This window comes from Lactuca serriola, chromosome 8 (assembly GCF_051521515.1).
Source record: "Lactuca serriola cultivar US96UC23 chromosome 8, Lser_US96UC23_V15, whole genome shotgun sequence".
Lineage (NCBI taxonomy): Eukaryota > Viridiplantae > Streptophyta > Magnoliopsida > Asterales > Asteraceae > Lactuca > Lactuca serriola.
The window spans coordinates 81,997,022-82,010,504 of NC_136415.1; the positions used below are offsets into that span (position 1 = coordinate 81,997,022).

At 34.3% G+C, this 13,483-nt stretch overlaps 1 protein-coding gene and 1 long non-coding RNA gene across 5 annotated transcripts; one reads left to right on the forward strand and one right to left on the reverse strand.

Annotated features, from left to right (window-relative positions):
- The first annotated feature begins 571 nt into the window (after positions 1-571).
- On the forward strand, positions 572-3,756 carry LOC145070288 (uncharacterized). Of its 4 annotated transcripts, XR_013689887.1 has the most exons (5): positions 572-1,457; positions 1,530-2,454; positions 2,858-2,924; positions 3,037-3,323; positions 3,405-3,756. It is a non-coding gene; the product is annotated as an uncharacterized LOC145070288 (long non-coding RNA). The 4 variants fall into 4 exon arrangements; XR_013689885.1 differs by having other exon boundaries at positions 1,530-2,924; XR_013689886.1 differs by having other exon boundaries at positions 1,530-1,619; positions 2,107-3,323.
- A 1,071-nt stretch (positions 3,757-4,827) lies between these two features.
- On the reverse strand, positions 4,828-11,244 carry LOC145070902 (hyperosmolality-gated Ca2+ permeable channel 1.7-like). The gene is made up of 12 exons (XM_079017855.1): positions 11,034-11,244; positions 9,391-9,734; positions 9,141-9,302; positions 8,919-9,054; positions 8,728-8,829; positions 8,515-8,634; positions 8,349-8,429; positions 7,937-8,277; positions 7,609-7,854; positions 5,607-5,931; positions 5,263-5,496; positions 4,828-5,153 (listed from the first exon to the last, which is right to left on the reverse strand). The coding sequence occupies exons 2-12, from the start codon at positions 9,702-9,704 to the stop codon at positions 4,941-4,943; spliced, it is 2,274 nt and encodes a 757-aa protein (XP_078873981.1). The 5' UTR covers positions 9,705-9,734; positions 11,034-11,244; the 3' UTR covers positions 4,828-4,940.
- Between the last annotated feature and the right edge of the window lie 2,239 nt (positions 11,245-13,483).

Consider the following 13,483-nt stretch of genomic DNA (forward strand, 5'->3'; position numbering starts at 1 on the left):
CAATGATTAATCACTAGGCGCCTCTCTAATCGATCGAGTGACGCCTAACGATTAATCAGAGATTAACCGGTACCTAGTCGGGACTTTTATAACAATGATATTTACACACAAGACCCTATACTACATACAAGAGTAAAATATTACAAAGATTAACATTAATTATAATAATTGATAGTAGAAGTTTGTTTATTATTACCGTTACTAGTTTATAACCCGTGAAAACCACGGTTATAAAATTAATTAAACTTTTATAAATTATTAATATATATATATATATATATATATATATATATATATATATATATATATATATTAAAATTATCCTACCTTAACAATACTAATGTTGCACCTGATTTGTCTATTCCACCCATTCTACTTATATTTCTAAAATCTGTCATTTTTCGTCCTTGTATATTCTGCTTTTTGTCTTTAGTGGCCTTTTTTGTGTTTATTCTATCGTTGGGTTTTCTTAGATGATATATTTCTTTAATTGGCTTTTGTTAGATGAAATCTTTTTTTAATTAATTTCCTGGTTGCTGTCAAACCTTTATACTTTCCACGTGTCCTCTACCGCCTCTTTTATTTTCCACGTCTTCCCTCCTTCTTCTTTTCTGTTTCTCTTTCGTTCAGCCTCCACTTCTTTCCCTACGTCATTGCTTCTTTTTGTTGACACGTGTTAGCAATCTACCATGTCTTTATCTTCCCCCACTGCTTCTCTCATCTGGTATCTTCCACTATCTTCTCGATTTTGTTTGCCTCCCGTCAACCGCACCCACTGCTGCTACGCCGCTAAGGCAACTGTTGTTGGTATAGTTAGCAAAGAGGAGGAACAACAACAGTCGTTAGGTCGACGCCCCATCTTCTATGATTTCTGCTTCACCGCCAGTTATCCATGTACTAGCAATTGCGTTTCTCTTTTGAAATGTCTTCACCGTTAACTAACAACCCATAACCTCAAATCTCAACCGCTAATGTTCGCAATCGCATCACTTCAGTTGCAGAACACAGTCCACCGCCTGAATTTCTTCCTAAACTTCTTTCACCTTAATCAGAAATCTCAAATACAGGTCGCCAGACTTTGTACCACTTCTTCATACCATCTTCACGAAATCGATTCGTAGTTCTTATGGAAAAAACCCTTGGTATTGAAGTTAGGAGTAGAAATGGACGCCTTTGTGCTGGCAATCATGTGTTAGAGTACCTGCAACCATCGTGGGAGAGTTCGGTATGTGCTAGGGTTCTATTTAGGGGATTATGGTTGTTTCTTTACAACGAACCCAGTAACAACACCACCGATACTACTATTGGAATCGTCGACAGTCGATTGCAGTTCGTTTCCTCTATGGTTTCCACATACACTAAAGCAGCTACCTTCTGGTCACGATCCTAGCCAGAATTGATTGACAGCAGGTTTGGAATGGCTTCAGCTAAAGAACCTTATATAAACAGAAATAAAGGTCTGGTACTTTACCCATTTCTTCATGTTTTTTGGCTGCCAGGTTTTACAATTTCGTTTGGTTTATTTTCAGTATACATCTATTAAAGCTTGGAAATAAGTGAAAACTTACTGGAAAGGAACCAGGACGATCGGTACCACTGCCACAAACCCAGTACGCCAGGTTTTACCTTCTCTGTTACCGTTATTTTGCATTTTTATATTACATTTCAAATATATGTCATTCATTTAGGTTGGAGATAGGTTTTAAAAAGGATACAATCCTTTTAGTGGGTTTCCTTCTCCAATTAGGAGTTATCATTAACAACCAAATGGATTTTGCAGGGGGAAATATGGTATGTTGATTTCCTCATAGTTATTTTTATTTATTTTTATCTTTTTTTTTTTAAATGAGATGGTTTTCTGATTTCTTTTAAAGATTCTAGATGAGCCTTCAGTTAATTACCCACATAATATGCTTTAGATTGATATTAACTATTAACAATTAAGGTTAATGTCATGGAATATCAACCAACTTTTACTTATTTACCCTTTAAGTTATCAAAGTTATGAAAATGATGTGATTGTGAGATGATATAGATGGTGTAATGCACAAAATCTTGATTGATTGTGCAACAGTTTTTGACTTTTAGTGACATCGGTATTTCTAGAAAATCCAAAAATGGATGCACATGAGACATGGATATTTCATCATGATGGTTTGGGTAAAATTTGATTGATCCGGAAGGAGAATTTTCCGGAACGACTAATTTGAAGAACACATACGACAAAGGAAATCTTATTCAGTTAGATATGGTAGATTCAAATGGGGTACAAAAAGAGTTAACCGCCGAGCTGTATGAGGTAGGAAACTCTCAAGTACGGTTCTAAGGGAAGGAATTAACCCACCTTTTCTGACCAGGGAGAACAGGCCATTCGGAAGGGGGATTCTGAAATTGCGGAGGCTTGGTTTGACCAAGCCGCTGAGTATTGGAAACAGGCTATAGCATTTACTCCTGGTAATTATATTGAAGCGTATAATTAGTTGAAGATCACTAGACATTTATCTTTCCTTTTTTTCCATATTTCTCCTGTTCTTTCTTTGATTGCCCAGATTTTGAATTGTTGAATTGTTTTGTTGGTTAAATTTAAGGTTTTTGTTTGTTCGATTAGAGAATCATGTTTGAAAAATTCTAGGCCGTTTGTAGGCCATAAAGTTTAAAACTCTCTCACATATACATACACATACCATCGTTTTATTTAATTCTCTGTATTTTCAGTCTATTTAAATATATGTGTCTATGTATGATAAAGTACTTGTGTATATAAGGATGGATTTATGGAACATTGTGATAACTTCCCTCTTGTCATGGTTAATTAATGGTTTAACTTCAACGATCATTATTGTTTCAACAAACCTAGGTGTTGTGAGGAAGATAATTTGGACAAGCTATTGTCATGCATGTTTAAGAGGCTTCTACATTTGGTGGTAACACCTTTGACCCTGACTCAATAGCATGTTTAAGATACTATAAATCAATTTCGTTTGTTTTAACCACAATTTCATATATATATAATTCTAGATTTCATTTTTTTGGTAGGGTGATAAAACCTTGAAGTGATGATGATTCTAATTTCATAAGGCTAACATGGTGAAGAACAAGCTCTTATCTTCACGTTTGTTTTCCTTTTTTCTTGACAGTATCTTGATTTTTATACATATGGGCGACAATACTAGCGGACTAAATCTATGAATTTCCATGTGCAATGTCCAACATGTTCATTTTTCAGTTGACAATAATGCCCTTGAAACTTCATATAGGTAACCCATATAATTTGTTTCTATATCTCCAAGAAGGAAGATGTCCAGAACATAGTTGAATGGAGGGTATGTATTTTCTAACCGTAAATGTGGTTTTTTATTTAATTGGGTTAGACTAACATCTCCTTAACCATGCTGATTTTGTAGAATAATTTGACGGTTTTGAGTAGTTTTAAAGATCAAATGTGGTTAAACACCAGGGGCTTCAACCGTTGTGGATTTTCTTCTTCTTTCCCTGACCACATGGATTGAATTGTATTCCTCTAAACATTGGTCATTCAAATTAATCACTAAAATGAGCATAATGAGATTTTTATACCATAACAAAAGTGCAACTTTTACCAATTTAGTAGTGATGACCATCTGTCTAAAGCATTGTTTGTAGATTTGTTTATGAACTGTACACACATTTTTTTGTATTTAGGGAATAAATGCTTAAGAAGTTCATGTGGATGTTGGGCTGTTTTAAATATATCAATTGATTCCAAATACACATAAAGTATGACAAGTGTTTATCATATTTTTTTGCATTCTAATTGTTTTTGGTTGAATCACACATAGTTTCTCCTTAATGATGGTCGCTTGGGATGAAATTCAAGCATTTTTAGTTATCAGTTTGAATGAACTCTGAATGACAACATCAAACCGGCGATACAAGTTCATTGTTAGCACCAATAGCAATACTCATGTGTAATAAGCTACAACAGTTGCCCTATTGTCTATATATGTTTTAACAACCTAATCAAATATGCTTTTCTAAGCTTTCGATATTGGATGGTCCATCTGCATCAATCCACCCCTTGCGAAGCAAGGATCATATTAAGAGATCTTTTTTAGTTATAAAATTTTAATCGTTAATTTAAATAAATACGTCAAATTCTATCACCTTATAATATATATTTATTTTATTTTATTTTTTATTCTAATGTTATTAATTTAATATAATTAGAGTGAAATTTGAAATTTGAAATAAAGAATCAATTATCAGTTATTAATTTAATATACGGAAAATTTAAATTTTAAAATTTAAAATGAAGAATTAATAGGTTGACACGTGACATATAATATTAATGAGGATTTCTAATATCGTGACACTTGTCAATAGGAAAATAAATTTATCCTCTTTAATAAATGAATGTTTTTTTTTTGCCAAATGTCAATCTCTCATGAGTTTTAATAGTTGTCATTTTGTGATATTTTTGAAATAAATATTATCCACTTATCAATTTTTGGTTTGTTTCAATTTTTAAAATTAAAATCATATACTTATATATGTAAGGTATTAAATATCATATATATGATATTAAATTGTAATAAATACGTTTCTTCGTTTTTTATTTTAAAGTTGTACATTAAAAAATATTTTTTGTTTACACTTTAATGTTTAATATTTTTTTAAATCAACCCGTGAAATACACGGGTCTCACATCTAATCCATTCCATTTATTAGATTAGGGAAAGTAATTGCTTAATAATTAATTTCAAGATTAATTATCAGTGTTGAAGAGGTTGATGCTACGTCGATACGTTGAGTCAAATGTTTTGGTGCCAACAAAATTAGTACAGAATCTTATGTAAACGCATGAACGCGATTATTATTTGATTGATATGAATGTGCGCCATTACGTAGACTATACAACATAATTGAATGGGTTGTGGTGATCCGGTTCAAATACACGATCTTTACACAACCAAAATGCTCGAAAGCTCACCAGAACTCCCTTTATGTGACCTCCGCGTTGTAGCAACTACTGGATTATCATCTTCATAAACATCCATCGATGTATCAAGCTCCAACCCTTTGAAAACCGGATGTATATAGGCACCACGAAGATACGTCCTCAGGTTCAGGTGAGGTTCTCTTGCATTTTCCAGTGTATCCTTGATCATCGCATCCTGTAATCAAGTTTCACAACATTATTCTCATAAATATAAAAGATAGTTTCGTCTTTCCACATGGGTATTTCATACTTGTATATCATTAAATTTATAATTAATTATTAACCTGTAACGGAAATCTTCTGAATGCAGATTCAAACCGGCTCTTGCAATACCGATGAAACAAGAAGGTTAACACTGGTAACACAAGCATGAAAGGTGTCGAGTGTAATGCTTGTTTCGTGCTCAATAATCCTAACAACAAAATCTGTGAAATCATCAAACCGATAATAATACGCCGATGAACATCCGGCCAATATGATGCTGCACTCTCGTACTTCTGATCGTATACATTAATGACCTAATTATTCCATATAAAATTTTGCAAGAATTCAATTATTAGTCAAGATTCTTAATTCTCTCGATTTAACTTGCTCGGCGAACGTTATATATCATTACAAATAATGTTACCTGATGACGGAAAACCAGATAGGCAAATGCGAAGAAGACAATGATGAAGGGGAGGAGGATAGGGGTGACAGTAGAGTACACAAGTCCAAGCAAGAAGTACAACTGCATACGAGGCTCGTATGTGGCCCAAAGCAATGAACCCTGATCTGTTGCCTCTTCTCTGTCTATTTCGGTTTTCACCAAGAAAATGTTCTTCAAGTGAAAGATGATCAATGGAACCACTTTTAGGATCTCTGCAGCGATACCCGCCCAACCATCGACCATAATGTATGTGATAAAGAATGTTGCTTTCATCGGAATCGCCACACTAGCAATCTTTGGAATCCTGCATTGAGTAGGAAAAAGATGTCAAAATCTTTTTGTAACAACCACTCCCACATTGAGAATAAGTTAGAAACTGAGAACTAAGCCGCTTATAAGCTTAAGTTGTGGGCTCCTAAGAAGACCATATTTGACGGACTAGCCAAAAAGCTAGCTAGCTGATAAAAAATATTGTTTTGTAAAACTAGCCAAAAAGCTAGCTAGCTGATAAAAAATATTGTTTTGTAAAACTAGCTGAAATATGTAAATTGATATAAATGGTTATTTCCAAGATTTAGTTTTTTTTATAACTAATAAAATATATATTTCTGAGAATTTAAAATAAAAAATAAAATAATTAAAAACCTCAATAAGTTCGTTAAAAGGTTAGTCTGGATAGCTTTTTAAAAAATAATTTTTGATTTTCAAATATAACAATTTAACAAAATTGAAAAATGAAATTGTTTTAAGTTGATTGAAAGATTACTGGTCTAAACTGCAAATTTGGGCTTACTTTTGAAATAAGTTTTTCTAGTTCCCCATGGGTTGGGAGTTTGGGTTAACTTATAATTTTAGGGCAAAAGGGGTTCTATACAGAAAAAAAAAAAAATTACCACTTTCGTATAAATTTAACAAATGGACAATCTTTTTACAGCGATAAAACCCACCGATTTTGGAACTCATCATTTGCGAGATTCTAGAAAATTTTGAAATTGATCCCCACCAAAAAAAAAAAATCTACTTCCGAATAGAGAATTATAGATTATTTTCAACTTTTTTTAGATCTTTTTAAGAGTTTTATTCTTTTGTGGTGGAAACTATTTTGCTTAACTAAATTTGGCTATTTGCAAAATTGGTAATATTTTGGGCAAATTACTTAAAAGGCACAATGTTTATATAAATTTATATAAAATTTTGATTCTGACATTGTATTTTATTTTTTCTCAATTAAATCATTAAGTTCATATTTTTATTGCAAATTTAACCAATCCAACAGTTTGCTTCAGTGTTTCATGTTTTCTCAACTAGACAAAAAGCTGATGTGACTTCCACATATGATTTGAGTTGGCAAGCATTTTGGTTTAATTTAACGTTTACGTAGATATGTACTCATTTCTCCGTATTTCTTATTATATTCTTCTCTTAGAGCATCAACCATTTTGTGGAATGGCTTCACAAAGTCGCTCAAGAGGTTCTTCTTTCCAGAGAGGTGTAAGAAAGACAATGAAGGTTTCCTTTAGGAGATGTTACTGTAAGCAACTTTTCTTCCATCGCTTACACCATTCTAGAATGATGAAACACTTGAGCGACTTTGAGAAGCCATTGCACAAATCGTGATTCTCTGAGAAAAAAGAAATACGTAAAGTAAATACATATCTATGTAAGGGTTCAATTTAATCCAAACATTTACTAATTAGGATCATATGCAAAGCTACATCAGATTTTTGTCTAACAAATGAGAAAGATGAAACATCTAAACCCAATCGATTGATTGAGTTCGGAAAAAAAAAATGTCACCTTAATGACTTAATTGAGAAAAAATAGAACACATTGTCAAAATCAAAATTTTATATAAATTTTGATGTCTTTTATGTAATTTACCCTTATATTTTTATGATTACTAAAAAAAAAAGTTTAATAAATTAATCTTTAACGGTGGTAGCTTATGTGAATAGCCCCGGGAGAAAGGGTAACGACATACTCGGATGGCGACTCTTTCAAGAACACTTGAATTTGCTGCAGCACGGTTCCGGTTATGATGCTTCCAAGAAACACATTCACTAGCAAAAAAAGATGAAATTTACCAGCTGCTCTTGATTCCAAAGTTGAGATCGTAAAGTAGCCCTCTATTTTGGACATTTCCATTAGAATCATCGGAAGGAGAATGAGGAAGATCTTCAACACAATCCCAGGAAGAAACCCTTGAATAATCGGCTTCATAGTTCCTCTGTGGAGATACGATTACGAATTACGATTTACAATTCAAGATTCAGAAAAGAATTAATCAATTTTGGTTCAGGTCCACTTACCCATCGATAATGGGTTTCAGAAACGGAACAACTTTCTCGATTGATTCAATGTTGGCCAAAGTTTGAACAAACGCGATGGGAATCATGAAGAAGAAAGTCAGACCGATGAAGGCACCCGCCATTAACACTCTTCGAATGTTGAGCTCCATGAACGGCATGGATAAATTGTCCCAGTAAACATCGCGTGGTTCGGGAGCCCAATCCGTGATCCAATGAGTCGGATTCCTCGTTTGTTGTGTTTGTGCACAAACGGCTGCACCCCATCGCGATTTGAATGAAACAAACGCAGCTGGAACAACAGCTTTCGGGTCACCAATCACTCTTTCTCTTTCCGCTACTTCCTGAAAACGAAATCATTTGATTAAAATCTGCACATTTGAAAAAGAATGAATCTTTGATGATCGATTCTTACTTTGTTGCTCAACTTCTCGATTTCTGCAGAATAGTAATCAATGGCGTCGATCGTCTTTCCCCAAAGTCCCCAAAAACCTGCCTGTACAGATAACCTTCAAAGTTATAGACAAATTAAAGACATAACGAAATGTAAAATGGTAAACACAAAACATCTAGCCAAAAACCTTCGTGGTTGGCCTTCTATTGGGTCTTCTCTCGTACTTATTGGTGTAGTAGACAAGCCGATTACGCAAATCCTTCTTCTGGGTCACTATTTTCGCGAGCTTGTTTGCATTATACACCACCTACAATTCAAAAATTACATTGAATATACAAACAGATTCAAGTTTCAAGATAAAAAAAGATACAGAATTGTAGAGCATTAGTCAATCTGTAACCTGATGTAAAAGATATTGATCAGGGTGATTAACACGAAAAAAATGCTCGACATATTCACTAACGGATTCATCAACATCAGGGGGGATGTTTCTCACAAGAACCTACATTCAGAAAAAAGTTAAAAACTTAAAATCAATAATCTTTTTAATTTTTTCCAGAAAACATAAATTAATAAGCACAAAAAACTTACAGTAAACTGATCCGGGCGACGCTTTTCGGTGGCAAGGAAATGCAACCTCATGTCTGTTACAATTTTATATTCCCTATAAAGCATATAGCATGTCCAAAAAGTAAAGACGTACGCCATAAATATATGCACAAATAGCCTGATAAAGAGAGAAACAATCTTTAGACTCAAGTAGTTAGCTTTTGTATAAACTTACTCAAAAAAAAAATGAAAAAATTTAGGAACCTTTTTGATCCAGAAGGGACATTGGATATGGAAAACTTGTCTATCTGACTGAATGTTAAATCTTCCACTTTGGTGATCAATATGTCAAAATTTCTGTCTGTATAATTTACTGGTAACAACACAGTGAAAGCAAGCAGAGCAATCGGGACAAAAATTTTCAACCTGCATAGAGTTATGTGCATTAATTAACTAATAGGATAAAACAATCGGAAAGAAAAAGAGAAAGTTGTGACTTTTTTTTTTTTTTTACCCAAGAAGATAGATTCGAATGTACACAGCAGAATCAAGTCCAGCATGGTCGATAAGCTCGGATTCTGGCATTTTTAAGGAAGCAGGAACCCAATTTAAGAGTTTTAGATACATTCTATAATCCAGATTGATAAATTTTTTTACAAAAGGTCCTGTAGTTTTTGTATTTTCTCGTATGCCTTTGAGATACCATTTTGAGAAGTAAACTCGATCGTTCATGGGTTGAAGGCGTAAAATCCCGAATAACACAAGAAACAATATTGCAGATAAACCATTAATGGTGGCAGATGCTGTGATATCTGAAACAGTAGCCATTTTCCTTTATACAAAGATCAAACGAGATACCTACAATTCACAAGAATTATTGTTACTTGTTAGTTTGCAACGAAAATTAAGGAACTACTTAATGTAGGTGATTTTAGTGTCAGACCATGAGTAATCTCCGATAAAGTCATGATATTTTGGGTTAGTTTACGTATTTATTTTTTGAATAGAAAAGTCCTGATTATTTTATATTTTGCCCAGATTAACGAAAAAATCCTTATTTTTTTCAACAGAAAATGACAGATTATCGTATAAAGTTAGATAATAGGGACTTTTGTGTTCAAAAAAATAAATTTTGGGATTAATTTGTAAACTAACCTAAAATTTTGAGACTTTATTGGAGATTTCCCATAAGACCATTTAGGGTGATTGGAATTTATTTAGATTGTGATCTAATACAAGTCAGGTGGTGCTAAATGCACATGCGAATGAGACTAGTTTGACTTTGATCTAATACAAGCCCACATATTAGACAAAATAAATGTCAATGGTTTTTCTGCCTCTAATTTTCACAATTCTCCAAAACTGTCATTCTTGCAAACTAAAGTGACTTTTTTGTTTTTGCAAGATTAACAGTTTACAATGAAAAACAAGCACAATGGCTCATAAAGTTACTCAAATAAGCAAATATCATATCATAGTTTCTTGAAATCACAACTAGAGCCCCAAGACAGTTTCTCTAATTTCTTTCTTTTTAAGGCGACATTAATATCAATACGATGAAAGTGGGAACTCAAATCAAAGAAGCAGCTCAAGAAACATAAAGAACAGGAACCCAACTGCACTATCTTAGTTATTAGAGCATACGCATCTACCAAATCTCATGAAAAAGCTAAGTTTCATCTGGATATCGAAGTACAAATGACTATACTCCCAAAAGACCTACAAGCATATATGCAATACAACCCCAAGCTAAAAAAAATTCAGTCTTTATTGGTTTCTTAAACAAGATTTTATCGGGTTCCCAAGAATCTTTATCCTGAAATATACGACCATGCCCAGAAACTGGTTTGACTACACTAAGCAAGCATCAGGTTATCGTATCTTAAAAGTGAACCAAGAATCCCTAATAATCTCTTTACACGACATATTCAATCATCAATTGCGTTCAAGTGGGAACTCAAATTGACAGAGAAAACGGAAATTAACTGCATAATCTCATATATCAAATCACAATAAAACCTCAAAGCAAGTTTCCAAATCTATATAATTATCAAAAAGACGAAGGATCCATAAACGCGAAAAAAGAATCCAAAAAGCATGTGCTACATTCCTCAAAAACTCGACATGTTACGGGTTTCAAAGAATCCAAAATATTACCTTTTTTCCTCAGGAACAAAGTAGATGAGTGGAATAAACAGAGTTCCAGGAGTTGGATTGTTTCAGGTTTGGGTGAAAGACGGAATAGGATGGAGGGAAGTCGACAGCAACCGCGTAAAGCAATGAGTTATGAGTTTGCCACTATTGCACCAAGACGTTAGCTTAACAGTTGCGTAGGAATACTTGGATTTTTTTAAATTCCTTTTTTTCTTTATTTATTTATGAAAAAGGCTACGTCCTTTAAATATATTCTAAACAGATATTTGACAGCCAAAAAATCGACTATCATATGATTTATTTATAGCATTTAAATATACCCTGGTCTACAAAGTTAATTTGGCAAAATTACATCAATAGTCTTTGTGGTATGTTCGAATTTACGGATTTCGTCCATAAAATTATTTTTTCACTTGGACTATTTTTATGGTTTTATTTTGTTGCAATATCATTCTTGATGTTAACAGCATTATTAAATTGGTGTTAAATAGTTGTAACATTACCTTTTTAACCTTAATTGTTTATTTTATGAATTATGTTGTCTTATATTTGAAACATCCCAAAAATCATAAGTAAAAATTTTATTTTTAATTCAACCCAAAAACCATCAAATATTCATATGGACCATCTGGAAGTATGTCAAAGTAAAATAGTTATCAGAGTACAATCCCAAAATCATAAAAGTGTGGAAACATGGGTGGATGTATTGCGATTAAGTCGAACTCTTCTCCTTCGAACCAGAAGTACATGAAACAAAACTTAAACCGTAAACACAAAGTTTAGTGAGTTCTCCCCAAAATTCCACATATCATACATACAATGAGCCTTGCCCGTCATTGGGCCCCGCCCAGTACAGATATGTCAATAACATGCGATGGGCTCTGCCTAACACACTCATCAGGCCCCGTCCGACATCGGGCCCAATCCGGTATACATGCAAACACATACAATACATGCAAGAGTCACATAGACAACTAGCATTCTAATAACAATAATCAATGGGTTGGCATTGGTGCCTTCGACCCGCAAAAACACTGTGAAAGAGACTCACCTCAATCAAATGATGAACAGTCACACACATAAGTTGTTGCTACGATGGTTCCTCAACTGAACACATCCAAACTAACTCTAATAAATAATCAGGGTAATGACCACAACTAAAAGTCTAATCACAAACCCTCACACAAAGGGTAAAAGACCATTTTACCCTTCCTACCCTAAGCCCAAAAAGCCATGGCCCAAACCCAAGAGACCTAAGGCCCACGAAGTGGCCTAAAAGGCTTCTGGTGAGTACCCCCCGCATACCACTAGTAAGCCCCACACACAAGCTAACATAGCAAAAGGAAAAACAAGGCTCGGGCGCGTTACGCTCGGCGTACACTTATGTACGCCCCACGTACTACCCAGATCGCCAAAACCTCATTAAGCACTTAATGCTTTAAGTCCAAACGTCCAAATTGCAGATCTAGCTCTTGGGAAACATCTTAAATGATGAAGTCATCAACTTAATGCTTTTTCATGGCTCAACAAGGCCCAACACTCATTTCTAACACTCTAACTTCATAATATGATCATCAACTATTGCATGGTTGAGCTAGATCCATCAATATGTCATTTTTATGAACAATGGACCTCAAAAAGACCAAGATCTACGAATATAAGCTTCTAGAGTAACTTATACTCACATGATTCAATCCATGGGGCCAAAAAGTGCCAAAAACCCTCACTAGCTTAGATATAAACAAAGAATCACCAAGATTGAGACTTTATACCTCCTAGAAGATAATGAAGGTGAATAGATTCTAGATCCACAAGCTTCAAATCAACAAGGGCTTCTCCAAAGGGCTCTTCTTTCTTCAAGATGAACCAAACACACATAAGGCTCAAAACACTTTAAAATGGGATTAGGGTTTCGTGGGAACTACTTTGGGATGAAGGAGGCTGATCATAGAAGAGGCCTTAGGGTTATAAGGTGCTTAAATAGGGTCCAAACACTAAAATTTAGGGGTGAACTTTGGCTCGACTATGACCAGCGTACCATATGTACGCCCAACGTACTAGGAGGAAAACCTTGTGTCTAAGATTCTCCATGGTACGCCCAGTGTACCATGATTATGTCTGACGAACTAGGTCAATGCACAAAATCAATAAACACTTTAGAATTTAAGAAATTTACCTGAAAACTGAGTGTTATAATTCTCCCCTACTTGAATCAGACTTCGTCCTCGAAGTCCGCTTCCATAAACAACTTTGGCTAATGCTCTCTCATCTCCTCATCAGGATCCCATGTCCACTTTGAACCCTTCTGGTGTTGCCATTGCACCTTCACTAGACCCATAACTTTATTTCGCAAAGTATTCATCTTATTGTCTATGATCACAACTGATCTCTCTATGTAATTCAGGCGCTCATCCACCTAAATATCCTCTAAACGAACCACTGTGGAGTCATCA

What these genes read in the sequence shown, in the direction of transcription:
- LOC145070902 (XM_079017855.1), bottom strand. Translation starts at nt 9,704, where the DNA reads ATGGCTACTGTTTCAGATATCACAGCATCTGCCACCATTAATGGTTTA. An exon ending in GTCGCCCGGATCAGTTTACT is followed by an intron (nt 8,830 to 8,918) that starts GTAAGTTTTTTG and finishes TTCTGAATGTAG; the next exon opens with GTTCTTGTGAGAAACATCCC. An exon ending in TCAGAAGATTTCCGTTACAG is followed by an intron (nt 5,154 to 5,262) that starts GTTAATAATTAA and finishes ACTTGATTACAG; the next exon opens with GATGCGATGATCAAGGATAC.